This window comes from Aptenodytes patagonicus, chromosome 2 (genome assembly GCF_965638725.1).
Source record: "Aptenodytes patagonicus chromosome 2, bAptPat1.pri.cur, whole genome shotgun sequence".
Lineage (NCBI taxonomy): Eukaryota > Metazoa > Chordata > Aves > Sphenisciformes > Spheniscidae > Aptenodytes > Aptenodytes patagonicus.
The window spans coordinates 67,712,353-67,731,533 of record NC_134950.1 but is presented as its reverse complement, the minus strand read 5'-3'; the positions used below and the strand labels follow the sequence as shown (position 1 = coordinate 67,731,533).

The 19,181-nt window shown below is 49.4% G+C and overlaps 1 protein-coding gene across 1 annotated transcript in view; it reads right to left on the bottom strand.

The window, feature by feature from the left end:
- SCGN (secretagogin, EF-hand calcium binding protein) overlaps positions 1 to 10,586 on the bottom strand; it is a 32,453-nt gene extending 21,867 nt beyond the window's left edge. Inside the window, exons 1-2 of the mRNA XM_076328964.1 lie at positions 10,511 to 10,586; positions 9,696 to 9,766 (exon numbers count right to left, since the gene is read on the bottom strand). Of these exons, the coding sequence (XP_076185079.1) occupies positions 9,696 to 9,766; positions 10,511 to 10,586 (147 nt within the window). The remainder of the gene's footprint in view (positions 1 to 9,695; positions 9,767 to 10,510) is intronic.
- Between the last annotated feature and the right edge of the window lie 8,595 nt (positions 10,587 to 19,181).

Below are 19,181 nucleotides of genomic sequence, written 5' to 3'. Positions count from 1 at the left end.
GGACGCTCCATCCCTGTGGTGGTGGCCAGCGAGCCCTCTGGGCTGTGTGGCCAGGCGCCTGTACCACTGCCCTGGGTGGTGCTCACTGCCAGCCCCCTCTGCGTGCAGGCATCGGGGGCACAGCACACCATTGACCATGCACATACAGTTTTCCTTCCATTCGGCATTATAACTCGCCCTCGTGCTATTTAAATTGCCTTCTGACGGCATCTTGACGCTTTGATACACCTCTCCGGCGTTAGGCAAGCCTATCAGTTGCCGACTTCAATAGGCTTGCAAAGTACTCTGAAATTATCCTCCTCCATGCCCAGAAGGATAAGTTATTTCTGAAACGATAATCATAGCCGATATTTGAAAAGTGAGCTGTGGAGTTCAGACTAGTCATTTGTCAAGAAAGCTTATTGCTCAACTACGTGTCAGCTATTAACCACCACTCATTGAGCTTTGTGTGGCAGGAATGTTGTTATCTACATAAAAATAGGACTGCCTCCTTTTTTTTTAATTTTTAACTGATTTAAACTATGGGATGCATCAAGTAAATACCCAAAATACTTATAATATTTACATAGCTCCAACAGCTTTTAGTCCAAGGGGTTACACTACAGTGGATTTTTCAAATTGGACAATCTCTCTCTGTTCATAAATATTCTACTTACGAAACACAAGTGGTAGTGGCTCTACTAAAACCCAACCTTTACTCCCAAAGAATAAAAGTGAAGTAAAAGATACTGCACAAACTGGCTTTCCCAAGATGCGCGTTCAAGGAAAAATTATTTGTATATTACAAATTTTTATACTCAGAATGATACATCTTGGTTTATGACCATTAGGTTTCAAAGGTCACCTTTATGTTTACCAACCCCCCCCCAATCCCAGAAGATTAAAAAAAAAAAAAAAAATCAAATAAGCCATGCCACTTCCAAGCAGAAACCAAGGTTGGGAGACCTGGTGTCCAAGGTCGACCTACTGGTGTTGCAGACCAGTAGCTTGCTCTGATTGCCTCTCCATTCCAAAAACATTTAAAAGGTTGGAAAAACCCTCACACGTAATCTGCATGATTTGTTCCCCTTGTCCAAGCCAGGCCGCGAACTGCAGACTCCTGCTGTATTTGCTGACTCTCTAATCTGATTTCAGAGGTCTGCAGCCTGTGGTAGGGCAGCCTGGGCAGGCTGCAGGGCAGAGCCAGGACAGTGGGGCAGATGGCTGGAGTTGCCGATCCCTCCCTGAAGGTTTAGGGAGCAAGTTCAATTCTCTGGCTTGTTTAGATTTTGTTCGTGTATGGTTTTGCCTCCAAATCAGGGCTGTGGCATTGCTACAGTGAGGCAGCGACGCTGGGAAGCTTGTGAGTGGTTCAGCAGGAGCCTCACGCCTAGACAAGAGCATGCTCCAGAAACAGGAGAAAAGTATTCGGACAAAAGTATTGTCTATGTGATATTCCAGGATTTATGGAGCCGAGGTAGGATTTTACTAGCCAAACATGTTGTCCTTGGTCTTATTTGTACTGGTGCAATGTCCTGGGAGCCCTAGGAGGGGGCACCCCAGCTGGGACTCCAAGGTCTGCTCAGAAGAAAGGAGATGGACAGAGACAAATAGCAAGCAAAGCCAGTCAGCAGGGAAATAAAGAGAGACAATATGGGGACTATTAAAATTTTTAAAACCCTTGTAGATATAACAACCAATTACAGTCATGTAAGTATATTAGCAGATTTTTTTTTTCAATAGCATTGGTGATTTGTACAGACGAGATTCAGGTATCCCTAAAAGGGACAAAATAAACATTGGCAGGGAAGAAATTACAGTTGAGGCAGTTTCTGCAGGCACGGCCTGGGCAGGGATCCAGCAACCAGCCGGCGGTGTGAGAGGGCATTTCTCACCAAGCACTGGGGTCGGGGCCGAGCTGGGATGCACAGGGGTACCGGCCAGGCCGGGGGGGCTACAGGGGCCCCCTCGCTGCCTCAGCCACCCTGTGATGAGGTTGCTGAGGGGAGGCCAAAGGTAAAAGCTTGGCAGCTCGCTGGTCAAGAGGCCTGATTTTTTATTCTCTGCCTTTGGGCTCCTACAAATATTTCCTTGCCTCCCAGATCGGGGCAAGACCTATGGTAGAGGGGGAAGGACCCAGAGCAGAAGAGGAAGAATGGGAGACCTCCAGGCAGGCACATGCAGGGACGAATAGCATTTACAGAGAAACACAGGTGCTGCACCGAGTGCTATGGCCACCGGCTTCCCTGGGAAGTTTGTTTTTCCTTCCTTCCCTTTAATTATTAACTTGCTGTTCAACTACAGATTGCAACAAGCAGGAAAGCCTAAAAACCAAACACGCTCTGCTTTCAAATGCCTCAGGCTCACGCTCCATTTATTCAAGCTCTATGAATTACAGGGGGAGTAATAAAAAAAAATACACCACCTTTCTGCTCTGGAAAGCAACTGTACAAATAGCACGATACAAATTTGTGCCTCTTGTCTCTATGAGCTGGGACAAGAGGAAATGGCTTTGCAGCAAGAAAACAGCTGTAGTTGAGCACAGCTTTCTTCATCAGAGCTGATGCTGTCTTGACTATGTTGCCTGTCTCAAGCAGTTGATCCCTCCCCCGTTTCAAAGGTTTGCAAAGCTTTCTCAAGTGTTCACTGCTTGGGCTAAAATTTTGCAGACTTGTTAGCAGCTAGATAAAATTTCCCTTTTGTGAACGTTTAAGTGAATGCTGTTGCATCCTTTCTGGTAGCTGCCTGTATTGGGGAGGCCTTTCTTGTCATTCCTTGTTTTCCCTGCTGCATGCACCTCCCTGAGTTTCTGGAAGAGGATTTAATCAAGAGGTAATAGCCCTAATTGACAGAGGAGCACAATTTCCCCTGAATTGCTGCCTACTTAAGGCAGAAACAGCTGTAGAGATTGCTCACGTTTAGCATCAGTCAACACTGTAATGAAGAGGATTCCCTGCCACAGTCTGGAAAACATACCTGAATTAAGACCTGCCTCCAATTTCGCTCAGGGTTGAGCTGAGGAAGGGTGCGGTTGCTGGGAGAGCAAGTGCTTGGCCAGAAAGGGTCCTACAGCAGAAGTAAACCCCCAGCAATGTCTTCCTGATGCTCATTTTAGGGAAAAAAACCCCAACCCTCTGCTAATTTCCATGAAATATGATCCTCATTGGACTGTAACAATGATGGGAGCTAGCCTGGAATGGGGGATGCTTTAACCCCTTTTCAGGTTGCTTCATATGAGTTGTAAAGCTTCAGCTGCCCTGGTCCGTCACAGCTCGGATGCTGCCTGGCTTCCAAGAGCCGCTGCATGTTCTCACTATCCAGGCAAGGAAGAAATCCTTACTATGTACCATGAGGAGAAGGCCATGTCATTTTTGTCCTCATAAAAGCACACAGTTTAAAATATTGCTGTGGCTTTGTTCATACGTTTCTCAGGGTTAAGGAGTAAATTTCTTACTATGGATGCTCTTCCACAGAGTTTTGCAGATGAAAGTTTCTATGCTTCAAGTTGCCATAACAAATGAATTTTCTGCTTTCTCCTTTCCATGTCCAGTCTTCGTCTTCCCTTTCGCGAAAACCCTTTAGAAGTATTTAGCATCACAAAGGTAATCTGGTTTTTAATACTGTTGGTAATAACGGAAAGGGCATGCTCACATTTTTTTTTTTAATCTCCACAGCATTTAATTTCTTTGTCATGGTTGGTTATGACTCTTTGGAAACCTGGCTGTAATTTGTCTTCTTTGTCAACCCATTCCTTTTATATTGTCGCACTCTTTGCCTCGTGCTGTCTAATGAAATTTTTGCTCCTTAAGGGATCCACGTGCTTGGCAGCAGCTTGCCTTGATGAAAACACAACTATGAGTCATTTGTTTGGGGGGATAAAAAGCGAATGTAGGGAGCACTGTGGAGCCTCTCCTACTTGATGAAAGGGGACGTGTCATTTAATTCCTGCCGATCAAGACAGTCTTGTCATAAATTGATTTTTTTTTTCCTTCTTGACATGATTTTTGGAAGCAAGCCACTAAGGGTATAAAAAGGGTATAAAAAGCAAGAAGAAACTAAATGTAAGTGACTATTATAGCCTGTTTCTTGAAAAAGTATGAGGCTTATCTGAAAATGCTGGCTTGAGCACATGTTTTTCCTAACAACGTTTCAGCCAAATTTGATAGAAGAGCAAAGGGTCCCAGCGATATCAAGTTCCTACAAGATCTATGAAAATAAATTATGTCTGCCAAGAAGGCTAGTTGGAAAACAAACTCAACAACTATTACCATGCCAAAAGCCACACAGTAGAGACAGGAGGCCAGCAAAGACCAGATGAGACATCAGTAACGTACACTTTGACCTTAGAAGAAGAACCTTTTTTGGCCAAACATTTCTTCTTTAAATCCCGTAGCATTAAAAAAATTAATCACATGAATGACTTCATTTCATCCATGCAGTTGTACGTTGGATTGCCTGCATTAGCGTGGGATTTCACCCTGCAGCTCCTGGGCCAACTTCTTGTTCGGGCCCATCTTGCTTACTTAACTGCTGTGCTATCACTTGAGAATTTGGCCCTGTATTTTGGTGAGGATTTACTGTAAACCTGCATGCTACAATAGATGAGTGCTTATCCTGTCATCCCGCATTGTGTTTTGGTTCGTTCTTTAGCTCTCATCAGCACATATGTGGGAAATATTTTTTCACATAGAAGACACGAGCATCCAACAAAGACTATTACAGCCTTCCCTGTGCTTTCACAGTTTTGTGGTTAGGCTTTGGACAGGTTCTTTGTTCTGCCATTTCTGCTAGGCTGAAAGTTTTTTGACATGCCTTTGGGAAATGAGAACACATCGTGTCTGTTTTTTCCCATAGGCACATTGAGTTTGCATTTAGAGATACTTCCAGGTGCTTGTAGTGCCCTGCGTTAATGTGCAGGAACAGGAATAGGAACCAGTCAGGCTAATCAAGGCTGACAAAGGCCACACGTAAAGAAAAAACTGTATTTGGCAATAACCAGAATCAGAGAATGGTTTGGGTTGGAAGGGACCTTAAAGATCATCTAGTGCCACCCCCCCTGCCATGGGCAGGGACACCTTCCACTAGATCAGGTTGCTCAAAGCCCTGTCCAACCTGACCTTGAACACTTCCAGGGAGGGGGCATCCACGACTTCTCTGGGCAACCTGTTCCAGTGTCTCACCACCCCCACTGTAAAGGATTTCTTCCTTATATCTAAATAATCAGGATCAACTCAGGATTTAGATTTCTGAATTAGTCTGGAGGAGGATGCAAGATGAATGCTTTCTGCTAGGGGTCTTCCTGCTGTTGACCTGCTGGTTGCCAGAGACCTGGTCTATGACCCTGGGTCCCTTGGGATGGTAAAACATAAGGGAAGTCTGCTTTGGATGGCTTTGAGGCTGGCTGATATTTTGGCCATTGAACTTTGTTTGAATGACTAGCTGCTGCATTCCTGACCATACTAAGTTAAATGCATAATTCTGACAGGCAATACATTGTCCAAGGCAAGGATGAAGTGCAAGAGTAGCTGGAGGCTGCTCATCTTCTTTGGAAGTAAAAAGCAAAGACAAATCCTTTATGGCTGTTCAGGGTGAGCTCCTGAAGATTAACTTCAGTCCCTTCCAGCCATAACTACCCAGGTGGTTTGGGGGCAGGGGGATTGTAAGAAGGCTAATACCTGTCTTGCCTGATCAAATTTACACTTCAAAAATTTTTACACATGGTCTCTTACACGCTTACAGTTAGGTGAGGGTAACCAACTTTTATCTGAAAGTCTTCTGTCTAATTTTAGTATAATTTAAGCAAAGTGAAATACCTTTCTGTGAAAGCCTTGCAAGCATAATGGCAATGTGCATTTCCCTCTGTATCTGCCCAGACATCATTGGTTTTATGGAAACTTTCAGTAATCCAAACCCAAAATTCATAGCCTTTCTTCTATAAAACTCTTCTTGTCTAATTATTATGAGAATATACATAGAGCTTCATTAAAACTATAGCAAAAAGCAAGCAAGGACGATCCTAAATGATCTCTATACAGAAAGAAAGATGTACAGCAATGTAAGAGAGAAAGGCAGGGACTGTAGTTCCTGTTCCAATAAAATTACTTCTTCAGTGCTGAAAGAAACCGTCCTTTTCACTAAGTTTTCACCTCAGTATAAAAACTTTTAGAAAATGCATGGAAAGGTGTCCATAATGTAGAAGAAAGAGGTTAAGGAGTGAGCAGAAGAAAGCACAGGCAGCTCACAGCAGCCGTGCAGCAGCAGGTTGGAAGCTGGATGCTCAAATGGTTAGAGAGAAGTCATAGGAATAATAACAGCAGCAGATGGATAATGCCAGCAGTTCACAAACCTGTGCTGGTGTGTGGCTGAATTACCCTCGATTCTGCCTCATATGCCCCAAACAAACCAAACCACAGAAGCCCCTCCAGCTGATGGAGAATTTATATAACCTTTAGCGTCATAAATCCCCCGCGTTTCACTGAAGCCTTATGGATATGTAACACACCTGGAAATCAAAGGCATTTTCTTACAAGTAGAGTAGAGTAGAGTAGAGTAGACTAGACTATTTCAGTTGGAAAGGACCTACAACGATCATCTAGTCCAACTGTCTGACCACTTCAGGGCTGAGCAAAAGTTAAAGCATGTTATTAAGGGCGGTGTCCAAATGACTCCAGCAATTGCCCATTGCTGGAGGAGGAGAGACAGAAAGCAGCATCTGGGATTTGGGTTGGTTTATTGTACGTCTACCTTTGTCGCAAAGTTTTCCCTTCCCCGCCCCCAGTTCTTGATGGTTCAATAAAAGGTGATGAATTAGCCTCTCTCGCTGGATGGTATTTCAAGTTTCCTTCCTCCCTCAGAGCCGTCAGGAAGAGCTGTGCCTCCCAGCGTCCCAACGGGCTCCCTTTTGCATTGTTTTCCCAGCTGCTCCCATCCCCTGGCATTTAGTGTCAGCTGGGGATGCTGCAGAGTAGCTGGGAAGAAAAACAGAGCTGAAGGACTACAGTGGTCATTAAGAAAAATAACAGCTTAGAGAGTGCAGGCTGAAAAAATATAATTATGAAGCCATTCGCTATTCAAGCAGAGACAACTTCCAGTGCTGATAACATTATTTATCACTTGTATAGCACTTCAGACGTAGTCACTAATTAATCCTTGCGACACATCTGGAAGTTATGCCAGTGTATTACTGTCTCCCCCTTTTACTGTGCAAGGAAACAGAGACCTTAAGAGCCCAAAGAAGAAGTAAAGGTCAAAATGAGCGCTAAAGCAGAGAGATGCTCAGTCCCAGCTCACTGCTTGTATCATGAAGGACACTTTCTTTCTGTAGGATGGTGAAAACCAGTACAAAGGGGATTCTTTACCCCTCCCACTATAACCACAAGCCTGTACAACATAAATCACATGAAAAAGAAAAATGTCTCGATGTTGTTAGACAATCTCATTGTACAGAGGTAGCAGAGACCTTTGTTTAATCCAGCTCTACAGGCGATCCCCATACCTCAGGGAGCGGGGCAGGGGACTGCTCTCAGTCTCGCAGGAGAAAGCTCCCCTTGGGTTTTCTGCCACCGAGGCAGACTGCTCTGCCTGCTGCCTGCTGGATAGGAGATCCTTTTGTCCCTACACAACCATGAGAACCGAAACCAGACTGCTGGCAAAGGGCAACGAGGCAACACGTCATCTTATCACTCAGGGTAATACTGCTTGAGGGGAAATACTGCCAAAAATAGGCAAGAAAACCAGGGGAGAAAACCAGAAACACTTGAGAGCCTGTTTGAGCACCCTGGCACTTAGTGAGCACTGTCTTCCAGAATTAGCCTATTTCTTCTATTTAATAGGGACAGAGGGAGTTGGTTCTCTCTTCATTCAATTTGTGTTAAGCTTTTTCTTCTAATGGCAAAACCTAGACAGCAGAAGCAAAGGAGACGCAAGCTAGATGAGGGTGCTGGTTTAAGCTGGAGTCATCTGAGCAGCAACTTTTGGCAATCAGCGAAACTGTTCTCGATTTCTCGAAGCAGAATCGTTCATTGCTAGAACACCCTCACTTTGCATGTTCTGTGTGCCGATACCTAACACAGTATAATGGAGTTCACGTCGATATCAGCAAGACCACAACAACTGGTGTAACACACTGGGTTTGCAACCCAGCCGGTGTGATGCTGTCCCCAAAATCTCATGTGAGGGATGTACAAGGGCAGTTACAGGCTAGAGCGGGGCTGGAAGTTTCCTCTTGACCTCTCATCATTAGGAAGCTGCCTGCAGTGTGACATCCCCGGCTAAACCTCGGTTTTATCACCAGCTACAGCTCACTCGAGAGAGCCCCACTTGGAGGTCCCTTGCTTCAGCGACCCGCTGCAGCGTTGAGCTCCGCGGCCTCATTTTAAGCCTCTCCTTCAACATCTCGCGTTTGCTGTCACTGGGTTCATTTGAGCGCGCTTTGCGCTGGTGTTTCAATACCTCAAGACTAGCAGCTCCCAATTTCATCTTTTGTTCCTGGGTAAGCGATCATGAGCTTTTCAATTTCTCTTCAAATCAGTTTTTCTGTGTCCCTAGTGTTTCTTAGCACTTATTGTTGAATCTTTTTTGATTTGCTTTACAGTCTTTTTACGTGCCTATCTGTTCATCTAACCATCCATGCTCTAGAAAGAAATTTCTGCAGAAACTGCCAATATTTCAATCCAAATTTACTTGCAAATTAAACAAAAACGTGCTTGAAAAATTATTCACAGCTTCTGTTTTTTTATTGTAGCCCCAAAGATCCAAGAATCCTAATTGGCTTGTAAGTATAATTCTGATTTTACAGTTGATACTCACGAATTTATGCCTTTTATCAGCTACCTTTTCCCTTTTCGTTAATTACTTTTTGCTTAAAGGAATTGTTTCATCTCTGGATTTTGGCACACCCTCTCCTTCCATTTGGAAGATGCTTACTGCATTTCTCTTCCTAGTTGGGCACATGCTGCGTAGCGAAAATATTAAGCCCGTTATCAGAATATATGCTTTACGTACTTCTGAGCAGCTGACCTGAGCGGCAGGATTTCTCCTTCACCGATGGTGACAGTCAAAGGCAACGTATGACCTGGAGCTAAGGAAACCAGCCCCTGTAAATTGTCGTGCAATTTCTGGTAGAATTGAGATGCAGAGAGTGAGAGAGGGGAAATGCTGCCAAAAATAGGAAAGGAAACCAGGGGAGAAACCCAGAAACACTTGAGAGCCAGGTCTTGACCTTACAAGCAACAGAATTGACTCCTGTTTAGCTTCCAGCCTTTTTCGGCAAAACAGGCGTACTATATATTTGTTAAAAATTGACCTTAGAAAGAAACCTTTCATATTAACAAAACCGATCAGCACTCGCTTGAATAAATCATCACCGTTGTCCTCCCCCTCGCCCTGCCAGACTGTGTGCTGGTGCTTTTTCATTTGTTCCTGTTCAACAACAGTAAATGACTTTCCACGCTTCCAACCAGCCCCTTCAGCTGGTGCCAACTGCAGTCTCACTGTGACAGCAGCTGTTGGACTGAAAACAAACGATCGAACTGCTCAGGTGATTGCACGTGTTGTCGTACCTGCTTAAATGCCACCTTGTCGCCAAGAGAAAAGCTCTTTACCTCGGGGATTGCTAAGGGAGCTAGCAATCAGGGAACAACAAATACAAGTAATCTCTCAATGTAATGACCTTTTTACTTGGACTTGACGCACAACTAACGCGGCATGGTACTTACTTCTGGTCCCAGTTTCTCCAGGAGATGATGAAAAAAATTGTCAAGCTCCTTCCCTTCTATGTAACCGTTGTCTAAACAAAAGTCAAATATATTAATGGTCAGGTGGTACTTGCCTGAGCTCTGGGAACCGGGTCTTGTGCGGCGTGCAGGGGGGCTCAAGGCTGCATGGTAGGGGTCTCAGCTGGGGGCCTTGCCTGCCCACTTGGGGGGTTTCCTATTCAATTTGATCAGTTCACGTCTATGTGGGTGCTGGGCACAGCATTGTGGGCTCCCTTAGAAGGTTTCCTTACAGAAAACTTTTCAGGAAAAAAAACCAAACCCCAGATTGCGATCACAAGAGGGAATAGCAGAAGTGACATGGAGGTGATGAAAAGGCCAAAAATTTGGCCTAAAAAAGGGGATTTTCGGACCTGATGTTAGGGCATGAGGAAGAGGAGGAAGAGGGGGGCTCTGAAACACCTGCAGGACCCCGTGGGGGTGAAGCTTGGACGCGCTGGCAGGCACCCACTTGTGCAGGCACCCGTCCAGGCACCCACAGTCACTGCACCCACCTGCACGCGCAGCCAGAGGGGCTCCCACCCAAACGGTCGCCCTCCCCCCTCACGGGGCACCCACCCGCGTGGGCACCCCCTGCGTGGCACCCGCCCAGACGGGCACCCGTCCACCCCAGCGCCCACGCACGCAGCACCCACCCGCGTGGGCACCCTCTGAGCGGCCCCCCCCGCCCCCACCCCCCAGGCGGGCACCCACCCTCCCAGCAGACACCCCCGCGTGGGCCCCCCCCGCGTGTCCCGTTCCCCCCCGGCCCCACTTGCCGTCGGCGTCGAAGCGCCGCCAGGCGCCGAGGAAGGCGGCGGCGGCGTCGAGGCTCCCCGCGGCGCCGCTCTCCATGGTGCTGCCGGCGGCGCTCGCCCCGCGCCGCTCCGCACAGCCCCGCGCAGCTCCGCGCAGCCCCGCGCAGCCCCGCTCTGCCCGCGGCCCGCCGGCGGCCCCGGCTTTGAGGGCGGGGGCGGCCCCGCCCCGGGGGCGGCCCCGCGGGGGGCGCGGGGCGGGGGGGTCAGGCCCCCCCCAGGCGTGCGGCCGGGCCCCGCGGGGCCCGTCCCACCCACCCCGCTCCCGCCCCGCCGGCGCCGCGGCGGCTCCGCCGCCCCCGGAGCCGCCCGGCTGCCCGGCTGCCAGCCGTTGCGGGTGCCCGGGGCGGCCGCGGAGCAAGGGCCGTGTCTAAACGAGGGTGTGCTTGGGCACAGGTTTTGGCGGGAGGGATCTCGGCCGTACCAGGTAGGCTGGAGAAAGGCCCGACCCGGCAGCCGCCGCTTCGAACGAGCCGTGCGCCCCTTGCAGACGCCCTTCAAAGTTTCAGGACTCCCCGAAGGAAGGCAGAAGCGCTTGAGGGAAACGAGAGACTTCAGAGAAGAAGTGGTGTTTAGGGAAAAAAATAAGTTGGCCAGAGCTTGTAACCCTCCTCCTCGGTTTATGAAGACGAAGCAGCAGCAGGCGGCAGGGGTCTCGCGCCTTCTCGTCCCTCCCAGCCGTCAGGAGGGTTTCCCTCGCAGGAATGAAGAGCCACAGAATGAAGACGGATGGAAATCTGCACCCTCTTCCTCCTGTAACACGAGTCAGAAGAAGAAGCCTTGGGGTCAGAGGTCTCAGTGCTGATAGAGAAAGGCTGATACTCATATTCATGGTGGTCCTGCTTGGGACTACGTGAGGTTTGAATGTCACCTGTGTATTCATCTGCAGTGGTTTCAGGTACCTGGGACTGGGCTCTGTGTCTTTGTGTGTGCTCCCGGAATCATTTCTAGCAGCTTTATTATCTCCTTTGAAATCCCTTACAGATAGTTTTTTCCAGCTTGCTTTTGATTCAATATATGTATTTTGATTTTATGCAAATACTGATTGCTTTAGAGAGGCTCTCAGAAGCAGAGCAGGAAAGGCTTTTAAAAAGTACTTGATGTTTGCCCTGAACAGGCTCCTATCTGATCTGAGAAAAAAAAACCCAAAACCTGAAGTACTAAAAATTGAGTTTTACTCAGGAAATAGCAGGTCTGCAAATTACATTATTTCAGAGAGATCACAACAGCGATGTCCAGCTTTTCCAGTGTGGAAAGGAAAAGGAGACACTGCGGAGCTGATGCCTTTAAGCAGCAGCGTGCGAGCGGCTCGGTACAGGGGTTCCCTGGCCGGCAGCCCGGGGTCGCCTTCGGACTCCAGAAAAACGATGGTCAAGATGTTAACCCAACGGCAAGGCTAAAAGCAACCCCCGGGTTTCATGAGCGTGCTCAGACGGGGGACCCCAGCATGGGAGAGGAGAGGAGCGTGTGCTCAATAGGTAACGACACACGAGGAAGTCTGAATTTTTAGGGGACACCTGCACAAGTCCCTTGCTGGCATGACCAGCCGCTCCACAGGTTTCTCTTTGACCCGTCCTTGCCTCACCGCCAAAAGGCATTTCTGGCCCCGGGGTGACGGCTCCCCCATGGAACCTCTTCTGCAGCCTCTTCTCCCCAGTGCTTCCCACCATGGCTCCCCAGCAGCGGTGGCCTCGTGTGTCCCATGGGAGCTGCCTGAGCTCCTGCGTGGGATGAGGTCACCTGGCACTGCTCCATGGCACGGTGGGGCATGAAGGCCGCTTTTTGGCTCCATCTCTCTTCCCAGGAGCCAGAGCCCGTCTGCCCCAGACAGGGAGCATCCTGATGCAGGTTTAGCAAAGAGCTGCCCATCGGTTTCCAGCAAGGTTTGTAACCTGGCTTTGGAAAGCATCACCATGGCTGATACCAACAAGGGTCCCTGGCAGTATCATCATGACAACTAGTTTCGTACTAAAAATATTCTTACAAAACTAACTGAAGAGGAAATACTACCCGTGTTTTGAAATACTTGCGAGGGGAAGCACCGTGCCGTTCGACAGGGACAGAGACAGCGAGGTTTTATGGGAACTGATGCAAACCTCAGGGCATTGAGAAGAGCTTGTCACGGCCGGTTCTCCCCCATGCCCTCACAGGAGGAAGAGCCGGTAAGGAGCATCGCCTTATTTAAACTGCCAATATTTATTCAGGATCTCACACAGCCTCAGTGAAACCAGGTCCAGGTTGGAGGTAGAAAAGGACCTTAAAGCTTAACGGGCTCTCACAAAAACTCATCGTTACCTGCGCGTGAGGGTGTGGATGATACGTGTCCATCTGTCTGAGTATCCCTGTCCTCCCACGCACCCTCAGTGCTGCCTGTCTGCCCCGGCAGAGAGAGGCTTTGCTTTCGCACAGCGGCAGAGCATGCTTGCAAAGGGGAAAAAAAGGAGCGGAGATGATGGCCTCCTCTTCTGTTTACACCAGCTATGCCTTTGCTCCCCCCCCAAAACCCTCCACCGACATACTCTGTAGATATAGGGGCCACCCCATAGACACACAGCTTAACCGCTCTGCCCCCCGATGTATCGCGTAAGATGGATTCAGGGGTCTTAGGGGTGGAGTTGCAGAAATTTAGCGCAAAGTGACTGGAACCAGGTAAGCTGAGAGAAACCCCAGCCTGCGGTGAGGATCCGGCTGCCCCGCTGCATGGCTAAAATGGGGTTCTGCTTCTCCAGTTGCTTTAGGTGAGTCAGTAGAGCACGAGTGAAGAAAAAAGAAAGACGAAACAGCTCAAAGCAACTTTTACTGGTTCGGCAGGGCCTTCTGCAGGGTACCGTAAATCTGAGGAGCGTATTGAACTGTGGATCTCTTGCCATTAGTGTTAAAGCAACAAACTGAAGATAGCTGCTGTGTGTGCAGCTCACGTACCAAACTCAGCAACCGCTCTGCCTTGGCTTATTTCCTTAAAGGAATAAATAAGAATGAGAGGTAGGCAGTATTTTAAAAAGTAGGGGATGCTTTTGATTAAGGACTTCTCCTTTGGCTCCGGCTTTGCGCTGCGCAGTAACGCTCCAGGTAGAAGATCTCAAATCCGTGTTTTGAAAAGCTGAAAATGAAAAAAAAAAAGGCAATTGAATTCTTTTGCTTCAGAGCATTATAGATTTTTAAAGATACATATTTTGAAAACCACACCACTGTCCCATTATGTTTTTCTTAAGTTCAGAAATGGCTTTAATGTAATAATACTTGACAGGATGATTTTTTCCATTAAGCCTTTGTGATGGCAGATCATTAGTTCAGATGTTTCTTTTATTGGTTTATTTTCAGATTATGGCAATTAGACATCAAAGAAAAAAAACTGTCCCTTTTTTTTTAATGTGAAGCTGGGTGTGTAAAATAGCTTTGAAAAAGTATAAAAATGGCTATTTTTCTGGAAACTTGTTTTATCTGTGATCTGCAAGGCTCCTGAAAAATGCAGCCAAAAATTTGGGATATAGATAAGTAAGACTCACTACGAACTGGAAATGAACAACTTATTCCCGGTAACTCTTCCCTCCTTTCAGCTCAGGCAGTCTCGTGTTGGTGGGTACCAGCCCTCGCTCTCCCGCTCAGGGAGCCTCCAACCCGGCTTCTGCACCTTCCCAGGCGCTTCTCTTCCACAGAACCCCTCACCCTCCCCAAAATCCTGCCTTGAAGAGTCCCACAAAGACATTCTCATCTGCAAAGAGGAGAAAATACCCCGGATCCACCCTGACTTCAGTATCATTTGGCTAAAAGTCTTACATGAATGCGCTTCAGTAGGTGCCTTCACGCTGGAAGCATTTGCACGGCCATTACGTGACCCTGCTGCGGGTCTGGGAGCCCTCCAGCTGGGGGGGCACAAGCAACGCTGTATTATTTAGCTGATGCTGGTAATAAATTAAAAAAATGGCAGTTTTTCCGAAGTAAGGAGCAGAGTAAGGAGCAGGTGGCCAAACCCCAGGCTGGGCGAGCTTTGTATAAAGGCTTAATCAAGCAACTGGAAATGGGAAAAGGTGCATAAAAGTGCAGATTGCTGATTTGCAAACAGGAAAAGGGACAGCCGACAAATGCCTCGTTCTTTGGGCCAGACTCGAAGTCTTGATGTCACACATTTGGATTTCCATGACCACAATAGGGAACCAAAACCAAAATCAGCATCTGGATTTGTGGCATGACTTTGTCCCTCACCTTTTCAGAAGATAATTCCAATAGACGCAGACATGGATTTATAAGTGGAAATAATTTTCCTCATCAAATGGCTTCAGCTACCCTCAGCTTTGCACTGACCGGAGACACCGAGGAAGCCACCGCTGGCACCCATCAGAGTTTCCTCCCGCACTGAGCATGTGTTTTGGAGGTAGTTTGGGTCCTGCATGGGTTCTGCAGGAAGCCCAAGCCCAGATCGGCACGACCCGTCCCCCAGCACCCGATTTACATTCATGTGGTGGGAGGCGAGGGTGCCAGAGGAGCAGCTGTGCACAGCTGGGGCTGCGGAGGGTGGGGACGATGTGCTGCTGCCTGGCAAGCGGTCTGTGAGCATCCCAGCAAAGGAAAATGCTGCAGAAGCAGATGAAAGACAAACTGAAAGGGAAACAAAGTGGAAATAACAGAGTCAGTGAATCCCCCTACCATTTGCCTGGAAATCAAGTCAGAGATAAAGCTGTCTGCTGCAGAAAAGAAAGACTTCTTTTTTCCAACCCCACCCTCAGATGGGTACAAGCTGCTTATTAGCAGCAGACCCCAACCCCCACCTTCCAACGCGGATGCCCTCCTCCCTCCCCCCGGCTCCCTCCCTCCCTCTGCCCAGCAAATCCCGCATCCCTGTGCCAGGCTGGATGCTGGCTCCATCCTTTCTGGCTCAGCTGGTGCGGGGTGTGTGGGTGCAGGGGTGCATGGATGTGCGCAGCCAGTTGAGGTCCCGGTACTGACAGATGTGCTGTGACATGAGGACAACCATCCCACAGATGTTCCCATCCACGGATTCCCACCAAGGCCAGGTTTTTTCCAGCTTTCCCTGTGCAGCCCCCCAAACTGAGAGGCATCAGTCCTCTGTCCTCTTCTCCATTTTGGACCAGCGATGGGGATCCCATGAGTGTTACGGAGGAGCAGCCAACCCCTTCCCACCGGGATGCTGCTGGAAAGGAGGGGTCAGGACTCAGGCCATCAGATGGGATCTAAGAAGAGATTTCCCGAAGGAAAAGCTGACATTTCCCCCAGCCACATGCTGCTCGATGCTACCCAGCCGGGGGCTGCAGTCTCAGTTACGGTTAATGACTTTCATTATTTCAGTCTTCTGCTAGAATTTAATGTTGTCTGAATAAAGTGGGGGCTGTACAGCCTCCCTGGGGCTCTCCCCGACCCACCGCTGGGTCTTACCCGCCTAAGCAAACGGGAAGGGAAGGAGGCACCCCCCAAGCGATGCCGAGCAGAGATTACAGAGTTAACTTTACTCCTCTGTTTAGTTAAACCAAATTGGATTTGCCAAGCTAGCAGCCCCTCTCCTGCCTTCTCTGGCCGGTATCAATCTAATTAAAACGCTCGTTCTCCCACGCAGCTTTTCTTCTCTTCAATTCAACTTACTGGAAAAGCAGAAAAAACAGGCTCTGAAGGGTCGGGGCTGGGGTCAGCTGGCAAAGCTCATCGCAAATTGCCAAAGCAGCATCAGCACAGCGGCATCGGAGTGAGGACCCCACCACAGGGCTGGGAGGGACCGTGGCAGCATCTCTGCTTTCCCACGCAGGCTTCTCAAACGTAGGTGCTTGAAACCTGCATCTAATAAAGCCCCAGGACAGCTGATATAGGGATGTCAAAGGCAGAGTAGCTTTCATGTTGGGAAGAGACTCTTCTCATATCAGCAGGAGCCTCTTCTTCAGTTTGCTGCGGGATACGGCATAAGAAATTAAGTTTTGCGATAGCACAGCTCTTGCAGAGACACCTCTAAAAAATGCATTTTCCCCTTCATCTGCTGTGCAGAGACTCACACTTTGTTTTCGCTCTCTTTTTGAAAATACAGGGTCTCACTGTTCAGCTTCTTGGTGCTGACGTTGGTGCTTCATTGCTCTTACAGCAATTTCTCTGCGGTACTTGGCACCAGGGGAATTTGCAACCCCAGGGCAGGGGCGGCCCCTGCCCCTGGGGGGTCTCTCTGATGCAGCAGGAGCAACCACGGGTGGGATGTCCTGCGGCAGGGGTGAGCTGGCAGCCCCAGGTGCGGCGAGGCAAAGGGACTTGCCACAGGCTGCACAGGGCAGCACAAGGACGGCAGTCCCAGTTCCCGCCCAGGCAAGCACCTCGTCCCAAGGACCAGCCTGTCCCTGGCTGCGTGCTGATGGAGAACCGGCAGCTCTGTCCCGGACACAGAGGAAAAAAGTTGGTTTTAAAAGGTTTCGTTTAAGCTGGCAGAGACAGAGAAGCCGATCCCTTCCTTCTTTCTTTTCCTCCAAGCCTCACACAAGGGGTCTGAGCTCTGCCCTTCCTCTGCACCGGCTGGCTGGGGCGGCACATGCCTCTTGCCACCAGCTCTGGTTTCCCCTCCCCTCCCCACGTGTGACCCAGGAGCCTCTGGGATGTCTCACATCCCCCAGGGACGCTTGGACATGCCCCCCCTCCGGCTGCTTTCCAGGGACTTGCCACCAGCTTTTATGCCCCTCGACTTGTTTCACTGCCCTGCAGCTCACCGTGAGACCTCACTTTTGCATTTCTTCACCCCGTTGAGATGCCTGTTCCCGGGTCCCTGAACACACAAACCCTGCCGGGGAGCTCCCGAGGGCATGTCACACGTGGCTCCACGTCCTTTGCCAGGTGCCACTGGGTTTCAGCGCAGGAGCCCCTGCTGAAGCTGGCACCTCTTAGCTCCCCCTCTCAGAGCCTCAGGAGGACAACCTGGGCACGTTAGCCTTTCAGCACGTCTCAGAATAACCCCAAATAAATAAATAAACAAATAGCCAAAATACATTACTAAAACAAACCACTGCCTCCAAGATGAAGTATTGCCTTCGACACCCCACGGCCCTTCCACCCCTGTTACGGCCCGGCCCCACACCAGGACGAGGGGCAGCCCCATGAGGCCAAGCCTGCAGCCCCAGTGCCTTTGGCCAAGGTGCTCCAGGCAGTTTTCCACCCATTTCTGTGTCTCATGGGATTGGGATGGGGCACGGGAGGGAAGCACGAGGTGGCGGGAGTCCCACAGCCAAATCCACTGAAGCCTTGACACTGCCAGCAAATCCTCAAGGCTGGAAAACTGCTCTTCAGAGCTGGGGAAATCTCAGTTTCGTGACGAGAAAAGATTTCCATGTGCAATGATCAGAGCAGCGTTTTAAGCTGCCAGCTGTCGGCAGTGCCTGCTGAAGTGAGGCGCAGTCATGGCCTGAGGACCAGGGAGCCCTGGCTGTTTGGTGAAGCTGGTTGCTCTCAACCAAAAATGAACGTACCCCTCTCTGCCCCCCAGGGAAGTCTTCCCGGCCGCTGCGGGGTCCTGCCCTGCCTGTGGTCATGATAGCCTTGGAAATGTTGGACCCTGGTGGAGGCTCAGGTGAAGAGTCACTTGCCGTGGCACTGGTGAGATGCTCACATTGGGAAGAGGCATGAAGGGCTGCAGGAGGATGGGCACAGGGATGAGGAGGAAAGTCGGGAAGGTGCCTGGCAGATCTTCCTATGATCTCTCATATCCAGGATGGGGAGGTGGAGGCCAACCCAAGGCAGTACTTTTCCCTCTTGAGCAGGACACGAGTTAACGTTTATGCGACAGACTGAAGGCATTTTAGTTATCCAGTGAGCAGTTTGTAACCTTTGAGAGACTCGCTGGCAATGCCATTGGGGCATCCAAAGGAGTTAGGAGAGTTTCGGCTGGGCATGGGCTGGGCAGCGAGGCCCTGGGCGCCGGCTGCCTGCCCAGAGCTACGGAAAGGGCTCACAGGGAGGGGGCAAGGGCTGACGGCACTGAGAGGGAATGATTCAGACAACTGAGTTTTGTCATCTCCTACGTCTGAAGGAAAGAGAAGGTCATCACCATGTGTTTACGTAGCAATTTTCATCCTCCCCATTTACAGACTCTTTCTTAGGACGGAGAAAGACCGCTCTGCTTTCCAGGCCTGATCAGCAAGAGTCTGGCATTAAATGATTCTCTCTGGTGCTCACCTGCGCTGTATTTGTTAGAGATCCTCTGGGCCACAGCTCCAGGAGAAGCGAAGGACAGCGTCGCTACCTGAAACCTCCCCCCAGCTTCAGCACGAGCAGAGGATAATCTCCGGAGGTGGGATTCGGGCACAGCCCACCCAGCATTAGCATCCCTGGGTGTGGGGAAAGCAGCACGGCTCTCTCACGACCACAAGAAAGCAGCGTTTCAAACAGGAGCAGAGCTTTCTGGTATTTGCCTAGAAAATGTTTCTCAGTAGCTTTTTTTTCTATGCAACAGGAGAGAGAAATAATCTCCACATTAATCAATTAATAAGCAGCGGCAGCAAGAGCTCATGCCGATGGCAGATCTCAGTTAAGTGCGGTGGGTCGTGCAGATTTTTGACTAATGGGCCACATTAATTCCCAAATCGTCTCAGCCCGGCCGGATGGCCCTGGTGGAAGGGAAGGATTTAAGACAATTGCTGTTCCCACCTTAGGAAGCAGC